Source organism: Peromyscus californicus, unplaced genomic scaffold (genome assembly GCF_007827085.1).
Source record: "Peromyscus californicus insignis strain IS unplaced genomic scaffold, ASM782708v3 Scaffold_11__1_contigs__length_118956290, whole genome shotgun sequence".
In the NCBI taxonomy this organism is placed as follows: domain Eukaryota; kingdom Metazoa; phylum Chordata; class Mammalia; order Rodentia; family Cricetidae; genus Peromyscus; species Peromyscus californicus.
The window spans coordinates 37,336,305-37,363,109 of NW_026294402.1; the positions used below are offsets into that span (position 1 = coordinate 37,336,305).

A 26,805-nucleotide genomic window follows, 5' to 3' on the forward strand; every position below is an offset into this window, starting at 1 on the left:
TCTGCTGCCTTTCAGAATAGTCCCAGGAGACTGAAAACACTGGCAGGGATTGTGATTCCCACACTATTGTTGAGGCGAACAAGGTCCATGAAGAGAACACACACACAACATTTGTGAAGAGAAGGGATTTGTTCAAAATATGAGGTTGGCTAGAGGGAGGTCTATGATCAGAATCTACATCATTTGATTTAGAAATCAACCGCCTTGCAGACGTCTAAGCTTTCCCGGGGAAATCTTCCTAAATAAGGGGACTTTTCAAAGTTATTGAAATCTATCCCTTGAAGCCCCAAAGCCTCGTTCAGTGTGGGGAGCTTTTTATTGGTTTCTGTTTGAATAGAGATCTTGCTAAGAGAAATTATATACATTTCCACATTCCCTTGACGAGCACCTGAAAGCTAATTTAGCCAATGACTCAGAGTCATAATTCCAACTCATCTGGAAAGCAATCATCCCTGAGGGGATTCCGAGGGCTCTACCCTGGATTGGCCAGTATACCAGACACTTTTTTTTCCTGCAGGTTGGATCTCTGCTTTTCTGGGACTTTTGCCTCTTTCCTCTTGGCTATGTTTTTCTCTGCTCTTGTTTATATGTTTGCTTCTTGCAGTCTCCTATTCCAGCTCACAGGTCCAGGGGTTATTTGCTAAGGGCTGGGAAAACTGGGACATTCATTTCAAACCAGACTGGTTGCAACAGTTCTGAGACAGGGTCTCGCTAAGCAGCTAAGGTTGGTCTGCAACTCAAGACCTCCCTTCTTCCGTCTCACTAGTTCTGAGATTACAGTCATACGACGCCACACCTAGGCTCTCCCATTGTGTCTAAGATTGTGTAGAAGTTTGAGGATCTGAGGAAGGGCCTGGCTTGAGGCTCTATTCTGTCTGCCACCTCTTTGTTCTCTGCACTGAGTGGCTGACTCTCTGAATAAGCAAGAAAACGCACACTTGCTTTTGCTAGCCCTTGACTACTCTCCGGCTTGGAGTTTACCCGGTGGGTTAATCCTAGAAATCCTCCTGTCTCCACTTCCCCTGCACTAGGATTATAAGTGCATGACACATGCCTAGCTTTTTTTTTTTTTTTTCATGTGTTGTGGGAATCAAATCCAAGTCCTCATGCTTGGTAAAGCAAATGCTTTACCAACGGAGCTATTACCTCAGCTCAGCACTGACATTTTAAGTGAAATTCTCCAAGGTTTAGAGCAACTACCCAACTCATTATCAAAAGGCTGAGTGAGCCGGGCGGTGGTGGCGCACGCCTTTAATCCCAGCACTCGGGAGGCAGAGCCAGGCGGATCTCTGTGAGTTCGAGGCCAGCCTGGGCTACCAAGTGAGTTCCAGGAAAGGCGCAAAGCTACACAGAGAAACCCTGTCTCGAAAAACCAAAAAAAAAAAAAAAAAAAAAAAAAAAAAAGGCTGAGTGAACATGAGCCAAGAGACTGTCTTGGGGCATCCAGGTTGGGTGAGTATCCTTTATCTGAAATGCTTGGGACTAGACTTAGAATTTTTTTCAGATTTTTGAATACTTGCATACAAATAATGAGATGTTCTTAGGAATGGGACCCAAGTATTATAATGCCCATTTGTTTCATTTGCACATTATACATACAGACTGAAGACAATCCGATATGATATTTTTAGTGTACCTGCACTGTGTCTGTAACCAATCATACAAGGTCAAGTGTGGAACCTTCCACTTCTAGGTGTCATTTTATAACACTCAAAATGGTCTTGGATTTTAAAACATTCAGAATACTCCACTTCCTTCCTTCCTTTCTGGCCTTGAACCTCTGATGATCCTTCTGTCTCTGTCTCCAGAGTGCTAAGATTACAGGTGTAAGCTACCATACCCACAAGATACCCAACTTGTATCCTAGTTTTCTTACCTATGAAGGGAGATAATTTGGGCATTTCCCCCAAGGGTTAGGGCTATGCGTCTATAAAACCTATTCCAGGGAAAACTAACCTTGTTGTCACCAAAACTATACACATAAAGTTAGTGGTTATGCACACTGGCTACATGGGAGACCCAACTTGCTTATAAGACCTCACTCATCACTTAGTGACTTACCAAGTCTAAGTACTTTTTTTTTTTTTTTTTTTTTACAATGCCCTGGAGATCGAACCCAAGGCTTCATGCATGTTAGGCAAGGATTCCACCATACTATACACTTTCAGTCATTCTCAAATACAGGAAACTGGATCTCAGAAGCGAAGTGATTTCTCCAGAGCTTAGAAAGTGCCAGGGCTGGGATTTGAATCCAGGCTCATGGGATTATATGACTAAAATAGTCATGCCAAACCACAGTGACTACACCTAGGGGGTCCCGGGTGAGGAATCAAACAGATACTATAATCACATGACTCTGGAGGTCAAGAGAGAGTTGTCAAGACTGAGATTAACAACTGGGTGTGGTGGCACATGCTTGTAATCCCAGGACTTGGGAAGCAGAGGCAGGAGCATTGCTGTAAGTTTGAGGCCACCCTGGTCTACATACACAGTGAGTTCCAGGCCAGCCAGTGCTACACAGTGAGATCTCAAAACTAAAACCAAAGATTATTGGGTCACGGCCGCCAAGCTGGTACCCAGTGCTGCCCAATGAATGTTAGTCTTGTGGGTGAGGATGAAGCGTGGGTACACCAAAGCTCTACAAGGAGCGGAACCCAGTAGTATTTTGCACAAAGACAGCAAGTTAAAAATATTTTAATCCAGGCAGGGGTGGCACATGCCTTTAATCCCAGCACCTGGGAGGCAGAAGCAGGAAGATCTCTGATTTCCAGGCCTGTCTGGTCTACAGAGCAAGTTCCCAAACAGCCAAAGCTATATGTGGAAACTCTCTGCCTGCGGAGGGGGGGGGGGGCAGAGGGGGGGATGTTAAAAGCTTGAACATACGCAGAATGGGAAAACTAGACACCACACAGAAGATGTCGAAACCCTTAGATTATGGAAATTAACTGTACGTACTGAGAGACCAGTTTAGAGTTAAACCTGAGCGGCAATAACTATAATAGCATGTCACTTCAATGATGTGATCTAATTAGTACAGGAGATACTGGGAGTGGTGGTGTATACCTTTAATCTCAGCACTGAGGAGACAGAGGCAGGTGGATGTCTGTGAGTTTGAGACCAGCCTGGTCTACATAGCAAGTTCCAGGCCAGCCAGAGCTACACCGTGAGACTCTGCCTCAAAAATAATAAACAAATAAATAAAGAACAAATATTTATTAGAGGTGAGGCTAACACAAGAGGTTGGGGGGGTCTCTGAATCAAGGGATTCGGAGTGATCCATAAATAAGACCCTGTTGCTGTCTGATTTATGACTGGCAAGAACAGAAAACAGAGCATGAGAAAGAAATCTCACCTGCTCAGTCAACAGGTATGGAGTACGTTCCTGGTCTGATGGATGGTCAATGGGCACAGTGTGCTCTGACCTAGCTGGGTCCTCTCTGAGCACACTGGTCTATGCACTGTGGACGACAGACTTAAGGAGCGAGTAATAAACTAAACCAAGTGTATATGAAGACAGACAGATGTAAGGGAGGCCAAGAAGTCCAAACTTCAACTCTATGTGGTTTAAAAAAATGCAAACAAACATTATTTTTGAAGTCAACTTAACAATCGTCAAGAGGGGGGAACAAAAATGTCAAATTATTTTAAAACAATTAGAGTATTTCATAGTCATTAACAAAAGTCAAAACTCAACTATGTACTGCTAAGATCTATTAGTCATACGTGTGTGTGTGTGTGTGTGTGTGTGTGTGTGTGTGTGTGTGTGTGTGTGTGTTTTGTCTTTTTTTTTTTTTCAGAGCTGAGGACCGAACCCAGGACCTTGTGCTTGCTAGGCAAGCACTCTGCCACTGAGCTAAATCCCCAACCTAGTCATACTTTTAAATGAAAAATAAAGTTGCAAAAGAAAACAGCCCGAATCATTTATGCACATAAGGATTTTTTTTTAGGTCTTTTTTTTTTTTCCTTTTTTTTTTTGGTTTTTTGAGTCAGGGTTTCTCTGTATAACATCCCTGGCTGTCCTGGAACTCACTTTGTAGACCAGGCTGGCCTCGAATTCAGAGATCCACCTGCTGTTGCCTCCTGAGTGCTGGGTTTAAAGGTGTGCACCCCCACAGCTAAAGTATTTTTTCAATGCCACAAAAAGGGACACATTTTCCTTTCAACTATATTAAGAGAAAAAGTCTTCTAGACATATGCACAGTACATCAATCATCGGAGTGACTGCCTGGATTAGGCTCAGGACTAAATGGGGGAATGTCTTTTTTTCTCCTCTATGGGAAAGAGTGCAGTTGTTCTGGGCACAGTGATTCTCAATCTGTGGGTCAAGACCCCCCGTGGTCACATATCAGATATTTACATTACAATTCATAATTAACAGAATTTCATAATTAGCAAGATTATATTCATAAGTAGGAAAATTACAGTTATGAAGTAGCAATGAAAAAATGTTATGGTTGGGGGTCACCACAACATGAGGAACTGTATTCGAGGGTCGAAGCTTTAGGAAGGTTGAGAACCACTGCATGGGGAAAGCAGCAGGAAACAGGACATATGGGATGGGTTACCAAATTCAGGGTGTTTGCACAGGAAGGTTGTGGAGGTTGACTCCTCTCGAACCCTGAAGAACTGTCTTATGACCAGAGCCCACTCAGGCCCGGAGCTGAGGGCCTGACGCTTCACCCCACAGCACTGGTGTTGGCTGCCTTCTATGCAGTGAGCAGAAAATGCCTGGAGGAGCTGTGGCAGAGACACAATTGACACAGGCCATCGTGCAGGGGTGTGGTGTGACTGGGGTCTCCCAGGCCCAGGCCTTTAAGGTTTATGACTAGCAATATTTTTTTTCTCTTGGTGAATTTGGGTAGGGCTATTTTGCCAAATAAGAATGTTAAATAATGCCGGGCGGTGGTGGCGCACGCCTTTCATCCCAGCACCTGGGAGGCAGAGGCAGGCAGATCTCTGCGAGTTCGAGGCCAGCCTGGGCTACAAAGTGAGTTCCAGGAAAGACACAAAGCTACACAGAGAAACCCTGTCTCGAAAAACAAAAACAAAAACAAACAAAAAAAAAATACAGTTCCAAACAAAAACAAAAAAGAAAAGAATGTTAAATAGATGGAAAGATCGCTCTGGTTGTAAAGTGCTTGCCAGGAAAGCAAGGAGACCTGAGTTGAAGCCTCAGAACCCATGTAAAAACACTTGGCACCCACTTGTAACCCCAGTGCTGGGGAGGCAGAGGCAGGCAGATCCCCTGGGATCAAAGGCCAGCCAGTCAAGCTTTGGTGAACAGAGACCCTGTTTCAAAAAAAATAAAATGGACAATGCATGAGGAATGAGACCCAATGTTGACCCCTGACCTCTATCCATGTGAGCATAAAGATGCATGTGCACCCACACCCATACCTACCTACACACACGCGCACACACACACACACACACACACACACACACACACACACACACACGCACACACGCACACACGCACACACGCACACACACACGTGCATGCACTCACGATGTTAAAGTCATACCACCCACTTTCACCACTTACAAGAATGGCATATGCCCAGGTTTACAAAAGTTCACTTTGTTTTCTATTTGACTTTCACTATAGAGAGCATAAACTGAGTCACGTGATCTAGACTGGGAATGTTAAGCAGGACAAGGCACAGGATGAAAGGCAGGAAGAAGAAAGGCCCCATGCCAGGACAGGTAGATCTGTGGATCTACTGAGGATAGGGGTGTCAGCCTCGTTGCTACTTGAGTCCTTAGAATCCGGGTGACTCTGTACCCTAGAGTTTCAACCCAGGTCTATGTCCATAGTTTATAAAAAGTCCAATCACCACCATGGTACAGATGTCAAGGGTGACCTCATCCCCAACATGTTGTTTCCATTAAAATGGCCAGGACAACAGGAGACAACAAAGCCATGTGGCTTCCTAGGGGGTCTTTAGAGAGGGCTCTGTTTTGACTTGGGGTATTAGCTGAATGACCAAGCTCACACAGTGTTGGCAGAGTCCTGTCCACACCCTGGGTCCCTAGAGGCAGGCCCCAGCACTCAACACCCACTTGGCCAAGAGTTGGGATGCCTCCGCAAACAGCTCCGGGGCCTAGCAGCAAGATGTGGAGTTGGGAAATATTTACCAGAGCTGACTGGAGTGTCTGTTTGCATAAATCCAATAAGCTCACCTTCCTGGGAAAAGGAGTGACTTTTGTGGATCCGAAGGAGAAAAGACTGGCAACTGATAGCAGAGCTACACCAGGAGAGGGCAGCCACTCACAGCACCCAGGATGGAGGGGAGTAGTAGGTGGGCACGTTCATCCCATTGCCCACCCATGTAGGAAGCATGCTTGGGTGTATCTGCACATACATCATATGTACATGCACACACACACACACACACACACACACACACACACTTACACAAACACACAGTAAGGAAAAGTGAGATTAAAGTGTAACTCACATGCCATGGCACACACCTGGAGGCCAGAGAACAACTTGCAGAAGTCAGTTCTCTCCTTCCATGGTGTGGAACTGTGGTTGTAAGCCTTGATGGCAAGGGCCCTTACCCGCTGGGCCATCCTATGGGCTCAAATTTTCAAACTTCTTATTAGGAGTTGCGCATGGTGGCACATACCCATAAATCCCAGCGTCCAGAAGATCTAGAGGCCAAGGCCAGTGATGTAGCAAAGTTGAAGCCAGCCTGGGCTACTTGAGATAGTCTCAGAAAGAAACAAAAACAGTAGTGGGGCTCAGGAGATGACTCGGTGGGTGAGAGTGTGCTTACCACCCAAGCGTGAGGACCTGAGTTGAAATCCCCACACACATTTTAAAAGCCAGGCCTGATCACATGCACCTGTAATGTCAGCTCTGAGGAGGTGACAGGGAGGGTTAGAGACAGAAGTGTGACCCACCAGCTTAGCTCCAGGTTCACTGAGAACCTGTGCATCCCAAAAGAATATGGTGGAGAGTAAGGCACTCAATACACTCCTTTGGCCTCTGTATGTGCACATGGATGCTTGGATCTGCACATACATGACAAATACATACACACACACACACACACACACACACACACACACACACACACACACGCACACATTTACACAAATACACAGTAAGAAAAAGTGAGGTTAATATGTAACTCACATTCAATAAGCCCTATTGATGAAGTTTGGTTCCAACTGGCCCCTCTCTCCCCAAAAGAGCATTGTTTTCTGAAAAGGTTCAAAGGTTCAACCTGGCATTTAAACAAATATAAGACATATATTTACTTTGCACATGCATGTATGCATGGGTGTGCTCAGGAGCAAGCATGTATGAATGTATGCATGATGTGTATGTGTGTGAGTGCCCATGCACCATAGCTCAAATGAGAAGGTCAGAGGACAATTTTCTTTCTACCATATGTGTCCCGGGGTTGAGATTCACATTGTCAATCTTAACAAGCAAGTAGCTTTTATTCAATGAGTCATTTTGCCAGCTCCAGCCCCATCTATTTTTTTTTTTAAATAAAGACAGGGTCTCATGTAGCCCAGGATGGCCTCAAATTTGCTATGTAGCTGAGAATGTCCTTGAACTCCCTGCCTTCACTCCCAACGGCTGAGGTTACGGGCTAAGACCATCTGGCTAGTATTTCTTTAAATGTAGGCTCTCTTGGTGATGAAAAAATAAGATACCATTTACCAAACTGATTCATGAATTAGGTGCAGTGAAGCATGCTTGTGTGTATCAAGACGGTCTCATCTCTCTCTTCATTGCTGGGCTGTGCGCACGGACATAGGTAAAGAGACTCAGGAGGACCAGCAGATGGGGAGGCCTGAGCAGAACTATCCGCTGGGCTCCAGAGCCTGCCCAAGGGCAAGCCTGAGAAGAAGGGGCTAATTGGAGGCAGGCTGGTGTGAAGCGGGGCAGTTGATACCATTACTGCTTCAGCACGTGAAACTCTAACAATATACCCAGAAGAAGACTGTTTGTTTTGTCTGGACACTTTATACTGGAGTTCATTTCATTATGTTTAATGTTATTATTCCCTTCCATTTTACAGAGGGGAGAAATTGCGGCTTGGAGCTCATCAGTGACCTGGTGGCACAGCTCCTGAGATTAGAGCTGATTAGGATGCAGCCAGGACCTATGGCTGCCACCCTGTCTGTGCAGGGGTAGACTGGAGCTTACTGTGGCAGTCCACGGAACCAAGTCTACGGAGCAGACAGAAGATGCCAGGCCAGGAAATGGGGCCATAACGAGAAGCCAAACAAGATCTGACAAGGGCCCTTAGGGAATCAGGGTCAAAGGGGTTTGGGGAAGGCTGTGCCATGGGATAAGAGAGGTCAACTCTCCACACCCAATCCAGACACAAGCAGCAGAAGCCTAGAGGGCTGTGGGTGATGAGGGTGAGGGCAAGAGCAATTGGTAGAATTGCTGGAATGAGAGATAAGGGGGTCACAGTGCCTGTGGCCATAGGTACTAAATTGGATTAAGTTCCACTAGGCCACTTTATTGCAAGTCACTTTCAAATTCTATGCCTCAGTTTCCATATCTATCAATGAGAATAGCAATGTTTCTCTCTCTCTCTCTCTCTCTCTCTCTCTCTCTCTCTCTCTCTCTCTCTCTCTCTCTCTCTCTTTCAGTTTTTATTTGTTTGAGACAAGGTGTAGATCCCAGGCTGGTTTCCAACTTTCCATATAGCTGAACTTCTGATCTCAAGTACTGGAACTATAAGCATGCACCAAGTCCTGTTTACTGAGTTACAACTCCTTTGTTGTTGTTGTTTTGTTTTGTTTTGTTGTTGTTGTTGTTGTTTTAAGGCACTGTCTCTCACTATGTAACTCTGGCCTTGAACTCAGAGATCAGCCTGCTTTGTCTCCTCAGTACTGGCATCAATGGTGTTTGCCAATGCACCTGGCCACTGATCTTTGTTTAAGGCAGGATCTTACTCCACAGCTTAGGTTGGCCTCTCAGTGATCTTGCTTCAGCCTCCAGTACTGGGTTTACAGGCATGAACTACCAATGCCTGGCTTTTGTTCAGTCTTTCCAGAGGGAAAACCTATTTATTCATTTAAAGCAATCCTCTGTAAATCACGAAACAGAGGAACACACAACGTCAGGTGACCTGGTCTTAGTATAAGCAGAACAGACACACTAGAGCCCAGCAGATGGTCCCCATGCATCACAGGCATTACAGGAGAAGGTGGAAATAGGAATATTTTCAGCTGAAGCTATAATTCCTAGAGAAATAGTCTCTAAGAGATAGTAGGGCAATATTCCCTAAGAAGCCCTCTGCCTCAGGGCAGAGATAAAGTCAGGCCCTGCCCCTGGCCTGTGGGCATGACATGCCAACAGGCTCTCCTCCCTGTACCCTTCTCACGCACAGCCCAGGGAGGTGGTAACTCCCAGGGCCAGGGGAACCCTCTCTGGGTGGGAACGCTTCTGCACCCCACCCTTCACCTGGCAACCCTCCATGAGCCAAAGATAGGATCTCTGCTTTCCCCACTGGCAAGCCCCAGGCAGGAGAGGTCTGCAGGAGTTGGTAGCAGTGGGAAGGCTCTGTCAGTGTGGAAAAGTACAGGCCATCGAGTGAGGGGCTCTGGGTAAGATTTGGTCAGGCCATCACCAGCCGGAGCCTCCTTTCTCTTGCTCTCCCTTGCATGGTGTGGTGAGAAGTCAGACAGGCCTGCCTGGCAGCCGAGGCCCTGCACAGGGAAGTTACGGAACCTCTGTGAGCTATAGTTTCCCCAGCTCTATAATGGGAATAACAACGCTTACCTCACTGGCTGCTGGAAGGATTGAGCAATCTCAGGTGAGGTAGAACCTATGGGAAGTGCCGGGTGCACATCCTCCTAGGCTGGAACCCAGGCTCTTAGCAAGTCACTTGACCTCTTCCAGACTCACGTCCTCCACCTTAAAATGGGAATCAGTAGGAGAAGAATCTACCTCTCTGGGTTGTTAGAGGTTTGTTTGCTTGTTTTTGTGGTGATGGGGGCCAGAGCTTTGTGCATTTGAGGTGAGTACTCTGTCACTGAGCTATAACCCTAGCCCAGTGTGAGGTTTTAATGAGCTACTGCTTGTACGGTGTACAGCCACTGATTTCCATAAACTGAAGGTTCAATAAATGGCATTGACTTCTCCCATTATTGTTTGGTACCAAATCCATCTCCTCTGTCAAGAAGACCTCTGCTCCAAAAAGACTCTGTACAGGAAGGGACATGGCTGGCCTCATGTTTAGCCACCCCAGCATCTGTGTACATAAAAGGCCACTCACTGACATCTCCCAGGAGAGCCCGTAATTTCAATGCCTAGTGAATAAGGGAAGCTGGGCGTGGTGGCACATGCCTTTAATCCCAGCACCCCCAACCTGGTCTACAGAGCGAGTTCCAGGACAGCCAAGGCTACAAAGAGAAACCCTGTCTTGAAAAATCAGAGAGAGAGAGAAGAGAAAGGGCCTTTCATTTCCTGCCTTCAGCCTTAATGCTGTCCACCCAACAACCTGGGTTGAGAGAACATTCCAGAACGGACCCACAAGTTAACGGCAGTACTAGGGTCTGAACACCTAGATCGAACCTCCTTACTGCACAAGCCTCTGTGGGGGTTCCAGTGACTGTCCAGAGAAAATGGAGATCTCAGATGAGGCCTCCCGTTCCTGCCTGCTACTCACTACCCTACCCTCCTCTCTAAAGAAAGACTGGGTTTACTCGGTCCTGAGGGTGCTGCCCAAGCTGTGAATAAGAAGCAGCTGTTACCCAGCCTTAGGCCAAAGCATCACATACAGCTGGCAAAGGGGCACAGATCTCCACCTCTGCAAAAGCACACTCGCGTTTGTTGTTGCTTCCCTGTCCAAGCTAGGGGAAGCCTAGACCAGAAGATGACAGAGCCTTGGGGGAGGGGGGGATAGTGGCCTTTCTAGAAGCATCTGTAGCCTGACCTACCTGGTCTAAGTCCAGCCAAGAAGCCATCCACAGAAGAAGAGATACTGGTTTCCCTTCATCGGAAAGTATTAAGGGCTGATGACTATTGGCAGACTCCTGATGTCAGACACTCTCGAGTACTGTATAGATCTGCATTCTTTCTTAAGACACCATGGGAAGCAGACACAGTTACTGCTCTCAAGTTTGGAAAAGAAAACTAAGTTCTACAGAGGAGCCAGCCAACAGAGCAACCCGGCTGTACCTCTCTATCAAACCACCCTGTGAAGGACAAGTAGAGCGTCGGGGTGAAGGAACCATGTGGACCGGGAGACTCAGTGGCCCAGCTTTCAACCTGGATATTGTGGGTAGTGTGGCATGGGGAATCCCTTACTTAACCTCTTATTGCCTCAGTTTGCTCATCTGCAGACTGGGTTTGATGCCAACTACCTAACAGAGTTGCTACATATATTAAAAGAAATGATGTTTGTAAAACACTTCTTACTGTGTCTGGAACACAAATGCCAGTGAATGATCCATTACCATTCACACACGATGGCTGTGATGGGGAAATCACTAGAGTCACTTAATCTTGTCAATTATCTTCTGCCTGAAAACTCTGCTCCACCCCTCCCTAGTCACCCAGTCAAGCCAGCTTATTCTCTGCGGAGGTGGCCCTGGCTTACATACTCTCCATTCAATGACTCTCCTTTTCTTGACAGAGGATTTGAAATGGGATCTCATATAGCCTAGGCTAACCATCAATTTGCTATCTTGCTGTGGGTGACCTTCCTGCCTACATCTCCCAGATTCTGGGAGCTGAGGTCCTACACCTTCCCCAAACTGGAATGAGAAAGCACAGATAAAACACTTTTAGAGAGGTGAAGATGTGTGACCTTTTGCCAGCCATGGTTGGTACTTTGGCCTGAGGGGAGGTATCAGCTGCTCTCTGTTTGTGACCTTGGCAGCAGCCTCAGTACTAAGTGGACAGTGGACTAAGCTTTGCAGACAGCAGGGTAATAAGCGGCAAGAAGGAGCAGAAGCACCCAGCATGGTGGCGGTACACGCCTTTAATGCCAGTGCTCGGGAGGCAGAGGCAGGCAGGTCTCTGAGTTTGAGGCCAGCCTGGTCTACAGAGTGAGTTCCAGGACAGCCAGGGCTACACAGAGAAACCCTGTCTCAAAAAAATAAAGAAAGAAAGAAAAAGAAAAAGAAAAAAGAAGAGAGAGAGAGAGAGAGAGAGAGAGAGAGAGAGAGAGAGAGAGAGAGAGAGAGAGAGAAAGAAAGAAAGAAAGATAGAAAGAAAGAAAAAGAAGCAGAAGCAACTCTCTAGGTCCTCCAGTGTTAGCACTCTGACCTTTTTTAGGCTAGATAGCAAACTGAATTCTAGGAGACAGAGGCTGTGTTTTATTTCTGGGGAGCCTGTTTCCATGGCCGGGGGATCACTTCCTGTATCTCTATGGAGGACAACGGCCAGAGGTCCATCTGGCTCTGCCTCTTGGCGCAGCAGAAGTGGCATCCCCTTGGCAGGCAGAGATCAGCCCATTTGCTGGAGTCCAAGGGGTGGTTTTGCTGGCTGTCTTAATGACAGGCGGCTCCACTCAAATTCACTGGGCAGAGTCTGCATTCTAGTTGCGTAGTGCCTCGGGACACAGAGCCAAACAAGGGACATTTGTTCATGTTACAAACAGCTTTCACGCTATCTTCAGATGCCGCACTGGACGTTTGTGCTGGCAAGTAGCTTGTCTTTAATTTCCAGATTTACACCCCAATTCCATGTTGCACGCAAACAGAAACTCTCTTTCGCCCTTCCCTCCGTCCCCTTCCTCCTTCCCCTCTTTGGCGAGACTTGTGAAGGCAAGCAAGGCTGGCTGTAAACTCCATCCGCACCTGAGAATGACCCTAACTTGTGATCCTCCTGGCTACACCTCCTGCGTGCTGGCATCACAGGTGTGCGTCACCATGCCCAGCTCTTTTACACACTTTGTGTGAGTGTATGTGTGTGTGCGTGTGCATGTGTGCATGGGTACGCATCAGACATCTTCCTCAGTCACTCTCCTACTTTATCTTTTGAGACAGAGTCTCTCACTGAACCCATCATTTGCCAATTGGCTTGACTAGTGGGGCAGAAAGCTCTGCACTATATGTTACATTACATATGAGGGCAACCATGCCCAGATTTTTTACAAAAGTTCCAGGGATCTGAACTCAGGTCCTCCTGCTTATTCAGTAGTCAGTACACTGACCAGAGCTATCTTCCTGGTCCTTTTGCACACTTAACATCTGCTTTCCCTGGGTACGTTGCTTTCTGTGTTTCTACTTTTTTTTTTCCCCGAGACAGGGTTTCTCTGTATATCTGCATATCCCTGGATGTCCTGGAACTCTCTCTCTCTCTAGACCAGGCTAGCCTCGAACTCACAGGGATTCACCTGCCTCTGCCTCCCGAGTGCTGGGATTAAAGGCATGTGCCACCACCACCCAGTTTGTTTTTTCTTTTTGTTGGTGGTATACATCCAACACAGCTTCACAGAGGCCAAACAGATGCTTTGCCACTAAACTACACTCTCAGGCCCGATTTCCTTTATAATTGAAAAAAAAAAATTTTTTTTGAGACATGAACACATTCTGTAGCCTAAGCTGATTTTGAACTCACTCACAAGCTTGCCTCAAACTGGGGATGATCCCCCTATCCAGCTTCCTGAGAGCTTGGATTGTATATGTGCACATGATGCCCAGTTCCATGTTGATGAGGATATTTTTGTTTTATTTTGCTTGAGCTTCACCAGATCTTAACAGTTTTTGAAAACCATGACTTTTGAACTGCCAATGGATGGTTTCAAACCCTGTCTGCGTATGTGCCTATCACGCTCAGAGAGGTGTAAGCATACTGCCATCTCATTAATCCTTGGAGGAATGTGCCCAAGTATTGGCTTGCTGAAAGCAAATTGTTTTAATTGTAAATTGCTAAGCTTCCTCCTTTAAAATTATAGAATTTTATTAATTTTTATTTGTTTGTTGTTTTTCTAGACAGGGTCTCTCTGAGCAGCCCTGGCTGTCTTGGAACTCACTCTGTAGACCAGACTAGACTTGAACTCACAGAGATCTGCCTGCCTCTGCCTCTCAAGTGCTGGAACCAAAGGCATGTGCCACCACTGCCAGGCAAATTTTATTAATTTTTTAATACGGGGTCTCTCTATGCTGCCTGGTTGGTCTGGAACTTACTGTGTAAACCAGGCTGACCTTAAACTCACAGAGATCTATCTGCCTCTGCTTCCCAAGTGCTGAGATTGCAGAGGTGAGTCATCATGCCTGGAAATTTTTAAAATTTGTAAGAATTTCATTTTAAGGGGGCTTTTCAGAATCCTTTAATGGTAGATCTGATAAGGAAGCAATTTAGAAAGAAGTGTGGAGCCGGGCAGTGGTGGCACACGCCTGTAATCCCAGCACTCGGGAGGCAGAGGCTGGTGGATCTCTGTGAGTTTGAGGCCAGCCTTGTCTACAGAGCTAGTCCAGGACAGGCTCCAAAGCTACAGAGAAACCCTGTCTCGAAAAAAAAACAAAAAAAAAGAAAAGAAAGAAGTGTGAATGGGTATGGAGCTTGGCTCCCGTTTCTAGTTTTTCCTCTACCAGACTCTTTGTGTGTGTGATTCTGTAATTCTGGGGTCTCAGCAGTTTGTCATGGCCATTCACCAGAACTCTATTTCCAGTATAGTACTGCCAGGCTCTTCTCTCTATTTTCCAATTGCTTTGCTGCCTTGGAGCTAGGAGGGCTATTATGTAATGGTATCCTGTAATCCAATTCTGCTTCATAGAAGTGTCAAACTATGGTTTAGTGGCTCCCCTTCTCCCTTTTATTCCTGGTGTTGGAAATTGAACTCAGAGCCTTGTGCATACTAGGCAAGCACTCTACCACTGAGCTACAGCTCTAGCCCTGCTTTTACTTTATTTTTTGAGACAGGATCTTGCTAAGCTATCTGGGCTAGTGTTGAACTCTCTCTGTAGCCCAGGGAGGCTTTACATGTGCTATCCTTCTACCTTAGTCTCTTGAGCAGCTGGATTACAGGCCCAGCTACTTCTTTCTTTTATCCAGAACCCATCTTGGATAATCCAGCTTCCACGCAGAGAGACAGTTCTGAAATACTACGGCATCCTCGGAGCAACCAGAGAACCTGCCATCCTTCTTTCTCAGTCTCCTGGGCCTTTCACAGGAGGCCCTGTGTTTCCTTCCAGCATGCTTGACCTCTCCCTAGGCATTGTATCTGCTCGTGGGACTCTTAAACTTAGGGATTCACCCCTGGGATGTTACTATACACAGCCCCCCCCCCCCTGCCTCCTGCAAGACACACTCCATTTCTCCACATTGGAGTGGGAGTGCCTGTGGGCAGGGACCATGCTCCACTCCTTCCCCACTCCATAGCACCCTGCCAAGCACAGGTTTGTAGAACTCCGCCAAACCCAGGCAGTTCTTCCTTTTCTCTGGAAGCTTAACTGGGTGCCCCGTGCAAGGAGCTTAGTCTGCTACCCACAAGCCCTTCCATGCCAGCTATGAAGCCTGGTGCTGCCACTCTGTGTCTCCCTCATGGGCTTCCCCAGAGAAGATTCTCCAGTACTCTGAGTCCCCAGAGACCTTTCCTTAAGCTGAATCTTGCTGATTTTAGAGAAAGTGCCCTGTGGAGCCACTTAATTAAATACTACAAGTCAGCGTGTGTCTTAGCAGCCACAGACAAGCTCAATGCTCTGCAGGGGCACAGCAGGGCAATTGCTCTGTACAAGATGACAATCAAGTCAACAGAAGGACATAGATAAGTCATACATAGTGTCAGCGGGCCCCAAATACTGCCGAGCTGGGACAGGAAACCCCGGGTCACTGACACCCAGCTTGGAGGACAGGGTGAAGATACTCTTCAACTTGCTTTAGACTCTCCTGGTGGCTCACAGAATTAGGGGGCTGAGTGTGGTGGCACACGCTTGTAATCCTGGAACTTCAGAGATAAGGCAGAAGGATTCAAGGCCAACTTTGGCTACATAGTAAGTACAAGGCTAGCCTAGGCTACATGAGACCTTGTCTCAAACAAAACAGAATAGGAAGCCTCCGAAACATTCAAGGCAGCCTCCATCCCTCTCAGGAGAGCCCTGCTTATCATTTAAGGCCCCCACGGGGTTCCCGGGTGGGCCACCACCATGGCCCGTTTCTATGCTGCCTCTCCCCACCCCTTGCCTCCTCAGCCCCCAAAGTCTTTCTCTCCACTTTTGTTTTTAAGCCAATACTTTCATCCCTTCCCAATCCCCTTCCTTGAAAGGGGGTTCTGCTGTACAAATCTCATTTCCTTAACTCCCACTCAACTCTCAACAATGGTTGCTTGGCATTTGCTCTCACCAAAAACTACACAGCCACCGTCACTACCTGTCTCCCTGCTCAGTCTACCATCCCACTCTTAGACTTGGGATCATCAGGATCTTTGCGTACTGTTCCCATCATCACAACCCCTGGCCCCCAGCCTCAGGGCGGCTCTCCTCTACTCCCTTTTGCCGGCCCTTCTTAGACTCACCTACAAGTACCCAGTCTTTAACCCATCTCTGGGAACTCCTCCTCCCTTCCTTGAGTGAATTCCTTCTCTCCATCCCATCCCTTCATGGAGCCTGAGCTTCAGTCCTGACCCATGTCCAGCTTGGGCTCCAGATCCAAACTTCTCACCACCTATGGAACACCTGTACTTCCCTATCCCCTGCCCTCCCTCCTCCACCCACCACAAGATGAAATGGCCCTGACTCTGTCTTCTTGTCCTCGGAGGGCAGTCCTACCAACGCTCAGGAACCTTAAGGTCACATCTTACCCTTCTCTTTTCTGATCCACGTCCAACATGTTGTCCTAACACCCCTGATCATATCTCAAAGTGGGCTCGCTCAAATCTGGGACTCTTCACATCCAGTGATGTACTAGTCACAGAAAATGCTACGGTCTGTGTGTTCAGGTTCTTGTGTAAGGGGCACACACTCATGTCACCTTTGATCTCTACAACTGCCCCATGTAACAGATAACACTATTCTCCCCATCTTCCAGATGAGGAGACTGAGCCACATGGAGATAGAAGAACATGCTCAAGGTCACACAATCATATAACACAGAGCCAGGATTTGAGCCCAGGTGAAGTGACTCTGATGGTACACCGAGCATCAGCATCCGTGCTCTCATTCCTGGCTGTAACTCACCCACCTGTCCATTACATCACCACCCCATTTAACCTTCCCAGCATCAGTTCTCCATCCTCTTCCTCTTCCTCTTCCCCACCCCTATGTCCTGTCAGCGCTCTGCCCTAAACTGACTTAGTTGTGTTTGAAATGCTTCATGGCTCGCACACGGAGATCTCTTTTATTTGTTTTTTGAGACAAGGTTTCTCTGTGTAACCACCCTGGCTGTCCTGGAACTCGCTCTGTAGACCAGGCTGGCCTTGAACTCACAGAGATCCACCTGCCTCTGCCTCCCGAGTGCTGGGATTAAAGGTGTGTGCCACCACTGCCTGGCCAGAGGTCTTCTTAATTTGGCCCAACCCACAGCTCCTGCTTCATGTTCTGCCAGTTCATCCCTGATCCTCTCCAGTTCCCCCAAATTGGGCCCTTTCTCTGCATGAAGTCTTCGTATCCACTGTCCTCTACGCCTGGGACACTCTCGACACTTTCAGCCAGTTAGAGTCCCACTGTTCCTTAGCCACCCACTTCCAGGACCCTCATTTCATAGAGATGCTCAGGCAGTATTGCGGAGCTCAGCACCCTCCTTCCTCACAGAATCCTCTGCTCAGACTGTGATTTCTCTTCTTACGAGGGGCACCCTCTGTCTCACATATAAGAACAACTAATATCCAGGGAATCAGCCGAGGGTAGCGATGCGCCTTCCTGGGTCTTCCTGTCGTTGCCCCAACATTACAAAGGATTCTTTTCACCACATAGCTCAAGACTGAAGAGTCTAGAAAAGCTTTCCGGAACCTACTTTCCCTTGCAGTCTACAGCTCAGGCGGACTCTCAACCCCAGCTCTTTTATAAGAAAATAAATAATGCCAGCTGAGGTCGCACACTCAGACGTCAGAGGCAGGAGTCAAAGTTTCAAGGTCATCACCGGCTACATAGTGAGCTTGAGGGTAGCCTGAGCCACTTGAGACCCTGTCTCAAACAGACGAAAAGTGGAAGCCTGAGTCCAACTCATTTGTGGTTCCTTCACACACGGACTATAAGAATCTTGGAGATCATCATATCCAAACCTCTTCATTTTGTTCATGAGGAAACAGGCCCAGAAGGGAGAGGCATGTGAAAGGCCAGCAGCAGCTAACACTGGGCAGGCAACACTGGAGGCCAGGATTTGCCCCCATCCGGGCATCTGGCCTCTGCCTGCTACCTCTCAACCCCATTGTACCTGCTCTGGGAGGAAGAAACGCCTCCACTCCTGGGTCCTTTGCCTGCACTCCACTGTCTCCTAAAGGTCACTGCCTCAGCGTGGCCACACTTCACACACAGTGGGTGAGTAACTTCAGAACTGGCTCAGGTAACTTCAGAACTGCAGTTCATCCAGCTCCAGGCTGCAGTTCCTAGTTGCACCAGCCAGCCTGGGGCTTTTGCACAGGGGCTACACCGAGGGGCAGCGGACTCTCTCACTCCGGGGAGTCTGACAACAGCTTCTTTGTGTCTGAGCACAAGCACGCTTTCCTCATGTCCTGTCCCCACTCCCTCGGCCTCCCGTTTAGTCATAATGAGGTCATACGCAGTCTCTGCTCCCAGGCCTCTCCCCAAGGATGCTGTATATAGATGGAGAGATGCAGAGGAGGATTCAGCAAAGCAACCAAGGGAAAATAAGCTCTGGAATCAGAGGCGTGGGTTCAAATCCTGGCCCAGCCAGTTGACCAACTGCATGACCTTGGTCAAATTGCTTAATCTCTCAGGTCCTTGCTGAAAAAGGCGGGGCTGCCTGGGAGGTGGTTTCTTCACTTATAGAGTCAGGATAGCAACACATAATTATCTCCTGGACCAAGGTAGGAAGGATATGAAATAAGGAGCCTGCAGCATCGGTGGTCAGTGAGTGTGGGCTGCCTTCCCTTGATGAGGAGTACAGAGGAAGTAGACATGACTGCCAGGCAGGGCCTGAGGTGGGATAAAGCTCTGAGTATGTGGATATTGAGATCTGATGGCCTTGGAGGGACAGCGGCAGAGAAGAGGAGGCTTGAGAGGCTGTGACTATGCTATGAGCAAAGCCCCAGGGAAGTGTGCAATGCCTAGGCTGCATGCCTCTCCCTCCAACTCCCTCCCCAGATGAAAACTCTGTTCCGGCTGTTCTTGTCGATGTTAAGAACCCAGAGGCCAAAGAGCAGCAAGACTGGACTGAAAGATATACAAAGGGCCAGGGCCTCCATGTGGACACTGAGGCTGTCCAGCACAAGGACTTCTCAAGCTGCATCACAGAGGTGGCCAAACACACTGCCTGGCATTTGGCATGGCCACCCTTTGGTGGGTGTTCACCTCCTTGACTACTTACCAAAGCCTGGTGGTAGTGAGAAGTGGGCCCAGGCTGAGGGTCGCGAGACCTCAACTTACTCAATATCCCTTCAGAGTTACAAAATCCTTGGATGTCCATTGAATTTTCCTGGTTGAATCCCCCTGCCCCTCATACCACCTTTTTATTTTATTTTTTTAATTTCAAGGTTAGAGAGAGTTAGTTGAGACAGTGTCGAACTCTGCACCTCAAACTGGGCTCAAACTTGTAACAATTCTCCTGCCTCCCACAGTACTGGCTGTACCAGATGGGGACTCCCATGTCTGCCTGGCTGGAACTTGCTCTCAGATAAGCATCTGTCTCCCATCTAACGACATTGAGCAAGAAGCTAATTCTGTAGTCTTCCTGTCTAGTTAGTCCAGAATTTATTATACTGCATAGGCTGGGAGTCCTTCTTCATAGCTAACCCAGATCTCTCTTCAATGGGGCCTATGTCCCTTAGTCTCCAGGGCAGGGGAGAGCAGTTAGTTTTCATTTGTTGGCAAAATTCTCAGCCTTCCTCATGAACAAAAGTAGATCACTTGCCTGCCTGAGAGATTTTGGTTTAAGACTCTAGATTATCCTCTTTTTAATCATGAAGGATGCTTCTAGAATGAATAGCCTTTTTAGGGAATGTTAGTAGTAACTGTGGATTCCCTCTTCAGATAAGAGAACACAAGAATATATGCAATTTGTGTATTATACATTTGACCCAGCTCCTTTCCAGATTTCTACCCAAGCCTGGACTGGGGTATCAGATTATAGGGAAGGAGCCTGGTGATCACCTGAGAACACACACACACACACAGACCCACATGCACTTAAAGTTAACCAGCCAGAGGCTGGCAGAAACAGGAGCAAACACCCAGGCTTCCTGGCCTTACGTCTACCCTTAGCCTCACCCTCTAGCTTCCCACCATGGTCAGCAGCCCAGCCTTCTGCTCCCCAACACACCCTGCCTTCCGTTCCCTATCCCAGGCTTCCCATCAGCTTTTCACCTAGAGGTACATGTCAATTCAACTTTCTCTCTGGCCATTCCCACAGATTTCCCTGCTATCTTCTACTCCATGTGGCTCTGTGCAAAGCCCTTCCAAACTAAGACTAACGTCACCTACTTTGGGTGCCTTCCAAAGCGCCTAAGCCAGTGCCTCCGTTTCCCAAGCCTGGTTACACACTCCTGTTTTGACACAGCTGAGCTTGCTATGTATGACCTTGAATTTCTGATTTTCCATTGTCCTTCTCCGAAGTGTGAGGATTTCAGGCATGTGCCATCGTGCCCAGTTTCCTGGATACTATGGATGGAACCAAAGGCTTCCTGCATGCTAGGCAAGCACTTCCCCAACGCACCCCCAGCTGCTTCCCCAGCCCCCAAGTACTCCTGTCTGAATGTGTCTTTCCCTGCTGTGGTCTCTATCATCCTGCTTTCAGTCAAGAGTTTCTTATGGTTAACTTTAAGTGCATGTGTGTCCGCATGTGTGTGTGTGTGCGTGCATGTGTAGGGTCTCAGATGATCACCGCTTTGTTCCTTGGGGCTTGGTAACATCGTCGCCATCATCAGACAGTCCACATCGGAGATCCACTGAAGCTCAGTCAAGAGCAGATGTTCTGCAGGTAGTTCTCCCAACTATAGCCAATGTGATCCATGCAAAAGCTGCCCCACTGATCAGAGCTCCCTAGAAGGGAGACTCGAACTCTGGATCGTGGTGGTGGCAAGGAGGATGGACTTGGGGTCCCTTCATCCTGAAAGCTAGATGACTGAGAAAAACCACCAACCAATGCTCTATTTGTCTGACACCCCCAGAATTTCCAGGATGAATGTCTTCTGACCCAAGTTCTTACCTGTCTGTTGAAATCGAGGCCATTTCGGTCATTTCCTGGAAAGAGATAACAGATACAATGTAAGTCCCCAGTGCAATCAGGAGAGCGACAGAAGGAAAAAAGAGTGCTGGGGCGGAGAGCTGACTTGCCTACAGCCATCTTCCTGTTCATCCTGTGTTCCGGAAACATAAAGGGGAAGTCTCCTCCAGAGGAATGAGCAGCCAGGGAAAGATTCACCTTGGAAGGCAGTAGAGGGCTCACTTGCCCAGGGTCACACAGCAAGATAGTCCCTAGGGATAGGCGCTTTATCAACCCAACCAGAGTGCCAAATCTATCACATAAAGCCTATCCCCCAGGTGTTCTGTCCTTTACTGATAAGCAAGAGGGGGCTGATAGGCAGCAGTAAAGGGATTGTCCTAAGGCAACTAACACTACCAGCCCTGCCCTCTGGGCATTATGATGCCTAAATCCTGTCTGGTATACAACTACCTGTCTTTATTTTTATTTATGTATTAATTTATGTATTTATTATTTATTTATTTATTTATTTATTTATTTATTTATTTATTTATTTATTTATTTTGGTTCTTCAAGACAGGGTTTCTCTGTGTAGCTTTGGCACCTTTCCTGGAACTCCCTCTGTAGCCCAGGCTGGCCTCAAATTCCCAGAGATCCACCTGCCTCTGCCTCCCAAGTGCTGGGATTAAAGACGTGTGCCACCACCAGCGCCCGACAGGTATCTGTCTTATCCCGCCAACCCCTTCCCGCTTTGTCCACTTGTATTTCTTGTTGTTTTTTGTTTGTTTGTTTTTCCATCTTGTTTCCTTTCATTGTTGTTGTTTTAAAATAGTCAAGTGTGATTGGCAGTGGTGGCCCATGCCTTTAATCCCGGTATTTAGGAGGCAGAGACATCGGGATCTCTGAGTTCAAGGCCAACCTAGTCTACAGGAGTTCCAGGGCAACTGGGGCTACATAGAGAAACCCTGTCTCAAAAAAACAAACAAACAACAACAACAAAAACGGTGGTCACAGATAGTTCAAGCCTGTCTCTTCCCTGAGGATGACTTCGAACTCCTTCCTCATCCTCCTACCTCCACCTCCTAAATGCTGGGATTACAGGTGTGTGCCACCACATCTAGCCTTTCTCTTTCTTGACAAATGTTACACTGAAAAAGTAAATACATGCTTCACAGAAAAGCTGCTTGGTGCAAAAGCCTAAAATGACGGGAAGATTGCTCTGTAGAGACACAACCACAACTAACATTGGGGGTATTTTGTAGTATCCCTCCCTCTTCTTTTTCCAAACTTTTTTTTGTAGATTTATTTATTTTTATGTGCATTGGTATTTGGCATGCATGTACGTCTGTGTGAGGGTGTTGGATCCCCTGGAACTAGAGTTACAGACAGGTGTGAGCCGCCATGTGAGTGCTGTGAATTGAACCGATGCTCTTAACCGATGAGCCACCTCTCCAGTCCCACCCTGCCCTCTTTTTTGAGGCACAGTCTCATGTAGCCTCAGTTGTCCTTGGTATGTAGCTGAGGTTGACACTGAACTCCTGATCCTCCTGCCCAGAATTCCAGTTTACACTATGCTGTGAATGGAACCCAGGCCTTTGTACATGGTAATCAATCACCCTATCAACTGGGCCATATCTTCGGCCCATTGTATAACCTTTCTTTCTAGTTTTTCTTTGTGGATGTTTATCATCTGTCTAGACTCTTACCCTTTTTCCAGAGAGTATTGTAAATGTGCTACCTATGGCTATTAGAACTATGACTATGTCTCCTATGCTTGCAAACTTCATTTTAATGGCTACACAACATACCATAATTTGCTTAAATATATACATACATATTGCTAGATAAACTGCTTCCATTCTTTGTAGTTTTTTGTTTTGTTTTGTTTCTGTTTTTTGAGACCCGTTTCTCTGTGTAGCCCTGGCTGTCCTGGAACTCACTCTATAAACCAGGCTGTCCTTGAATTCACAGAGATATGCCTTTCTCTGCCTCCCAAGTACTGGGTCTAAAGGCGTGCACCACCACCGCCTGGCCTGTAGTTATATTCTTATATTCAGCTATCTCTCAATGGGAGAAGCTGCAATACAACCTTCCTTTGGGCCCTGTGGACTACTGACTCTTTTAGTGCAGGGAAGATTCATATTTGTTAAACACTCCATTGTACGTTCAGCCAACCAAATGGTTCAGTGGGTGTAAGCACCTGCTGCCACGCCTGATCATAATCTGAGTTCATCCCTGGGACCGACATGATAGAAGGAGAAAACCAGCTCCTGTACGCTGTCTTCTGAGGGACTGGAGAGATGTCCTATTAAAAACACATGCTGCTTGCTCTTCCAGAGGACCCAAGTTCCGTTCCAAGCACCCACATTGGGCAGTTCATAGCTTGCCTATCATTCCAGCTCCAGGGAGTCAGATACCCATTTTTGGCCAATGCCAGCAACACACACACACACACACACACACACACACACACACACACACACACACACACACACACACAAATCTTTAAAAAAAAAATGCTGCCCCCTGATCTCCACAAAGCGCCCGAGACATATGCATAGCCCCCATGAATGAATAAATAAATGTTAAAGCCTTTTTAAAAAGCTCTGTTCATTTACAGAATAGCACTGGACTTAGAATATAACAGAATCTCAGTGTACTGATGGAATGAATGAACTAATAAGTTCACGATCACAGCTGAGCATGGCACCTAACCCTCCCTTGACCTCCTTTCTGCAGACCTTTTGTGCTTAGTCTTCTGTGGCTTTCTCCCTCCCTCCCAGGCACCCTGAGTCCTGTTCAGAACCTTCAAATGGGTCCACATGTTACCATGTAACCCTGCACAGCCTTAGTCCCTCTCTCCTTGGGAACGCAGAACCCTCTGGTCATAAGACACACACAGTTCGGCTTCCCACTCATCTGTGTGGTTTCCTGTAAATTTCTTGAGAACATAACACAAATCAGAGGCTTGAGAAGTGCCTGAGACGTGGCTGGATGTGACCCAAGTGACTTCCTTAGCATCTTAACTTACGCTCCCCTGGGACTCGGGGCCAGCACCTTCAGCACCGCCCTCTCTGAGGGTTCCTGAGCTAGCAGGACAGAGTGGAGAAGAAAGGGCTGAGGACTCAGAGCGAGGGAGGAATAGGAAGAGGTACAAGGTCGCTCGTAGCAGAAGACTATGCTAAGAGCAGCCAGGACCATAAATAAATACACAGGAGAGCTAAAGTCAGAAGAGGCACACACTACCACTGTGCTTGTGGCATAAACTAAAAGGGAGAGTTACTTTTTCTTCCCCCTGGCTTTTTGAGATAGGGTCTTTCTGTGTAGTCCTGGTATCCTGGAACTCAAAATACTTTTTTTTTTTTTTTTTTTTGGTTTTTTGAGAGAGGGTTTCTCTAGCTTTGGAGCCTATCCTGGACTAGCTCTGTAGACCAGGCTGGCCTCAAACTCACAGAGATCCACCTGTCTCTGCCTCTTGAGTGCTGGGATTACAGGCGTGCACCACCACCGCCCAACGTATGTTACTTTTATTACAAAAAAAAAAAAAAATCCTTGCCAGGTGGTGGTGGTGCACGCCTTTAATCCCAGCACTCAGGAGGCAGAAGCAGGCAGATCTCTGTGAATTCGAGGCCAGCCTGGTCTACAAAGCAAGTTCCATAACAGCCAGGGTGGTTACACAGAGAAACGCTGTCTCAAAGACAAAATAAAACAAAAACAACAAAATCCTTTAGTCACATTTTAAAGTTGACCTAAAGATTTTTTGTTTTAGATTTGACAAAAGAGCAGGCTGGAGAGATGGCTCAGAGATTCAGAGTACTTGCTGTTTTTTCTATTCCTAGCACCAACATGGTGGCTCACAACCATCCTTAACTTCTAGGTACTTATATGGCATACATTCATACACATAAAATTTTAAAAAATAGAAGAGGAGGAGGAGGAGAAAAAGATGATGATGATGATGATGATGATGATGATGATGATGATGATGATTTGGCAAAGAGAGCCTATGAGGTAGCTCATTAGGTAAAGGTACCTGCTGCCAAGCCTGATGCCCAGAGTCAGATACATGTGCACTTACACATATACTCACATACACAAAGAAGGATTTGGCATAAGGGTAAACTTGTCAATCCAACAGGTATTAATGAACACACCGCAGGTGTCAGGCACTAATCTGGGCACAGACTATCATGATAAAGAGGCAAATGTCTCTGGCCTTATGTTGGGATCTCTGGCTAGGTCCCCTGTCTCCAGGGCTGATTGAACAGCTGTCTGGGAGGTCCCGGGGCCAGTCTGGGTCGCCCTGGAAACTGGGCTCCTCCTGGTCCTGATGATGTAGGACAGAAGTCGATATGGCTAAGCCTGTAGCCACTTAGTAAGGGCTCAGGTGCTCAGACTGAGTCCTAGTTTGGTCTCTTGGGAGACAAGGCTTTCTGCCTGGCTTCCAGTCTCAGAGAAGGTGCTGGGGACATGCAGAAGTCGAGGCTGAAACACGATGCTGTGGCTCAGTAGAGGCATGAGGTTCGTGCCTGATATGGCCCACCTCTCCAGATGTGGATGAGGAAGCTGCCTCCTCCTTCACTTTTCGCCTGCCAAAGTCCCTCCCAGATTCCCCTGGACTTGTTTGATCTGGCAGCTCTCCCCTCACAGTCTCCAAGAAGGCCCAGGAAGTGGCACCTGCGAACTTCAGGCTGTGACCTGGTTCACTGGGGCTCGGCTGCTGCCCCAGTGCTCCAGATTAGGGTGACTGGTAAGTTATTCCTGGCTCCCTTTCACAGAGAAGAGAAGGGCGGTGGTGAGAGTGATGTGCTAAGTACTGGCCCATGGTCACCAGACTCTTCCCAAGATGCTGTCCATCCCTCCAAGGTGTGGGGCACAGCGCGCAGCATTCTTGGAAGGAATCCCAGACTTGTCATCAAAGGGCTGTAGTCCAGGCCCCAAACTGTGTGAATTCCTTGGCCAAAACAGGTTTTGCAATGTTAAACAAGGACGTATATCATCTCACCCTTCCCAGGGATACAGAGGCCTGAGTAAGATAAAGCTGGAGACTACACGGTTTCCTTTGGGAAGTCCTGGTATGTCCTAGGCCATTTCCCCATGGGTGGCACCTGTGTTAGAGACTGCCCATGCTGACTGGAACACCCTTCTCTACCTAGAAAGCATCTGATGATTATGATTATCCTTCAGGCCCCATCAAGTGTCACATCCTCAGCAAGGTAGTCCCAAAGCAAGTGATTTCTCCTCCCGCATCTCCTCGACTTTTATTTACATTTCTTATGGTGCATGCCACAGTGTTTATTTTAATTTTCTTCATTTTCATTTGGTTTCTTTTTCTTTTTTTGGAGGGGGCAGAATTTCATGTATTCCAGGGTGGCCTTGAACTTGGTTTATAGCCAAAGGTGATCTTGAACTTCTGATCTTCCTACCTCCACCTCCCTAGAGGATTACAGGCTTGCACTACCGTACCTGGTTTATACAGGGCTGGGAATTGAACCCATGGCTTCCACATGCTAGGCAAGCACTCTACTAAATGAGCTATAACCTCAAACCTGTTT

The 26,805-nt window shown here is 47.3% G+C and overlaps 1 protein-coding gene across 1 annotated transcript in view; it reads right to left on the reverse strand.

The window, feature by feature from the left end:
* The window catches only part of Pou2f3 (POU class 2 homeobox 3), an 89,821-nt gene that overhangs the window by 36,901 nt on the left and 26,115 nt on the right, over positions 1–26,805 (reverse strand). The window contains exon 3 of the mRNA XM_052728702.1: positions 21,254–21,288. Within this exon, the coding sequence (XP_052584662.1) occupies positions 21,254–21,288 (35 nt within the window). The remainder of the gene's footprint in view (positions 1–21,253; positions 21,289–26,805) is intronic.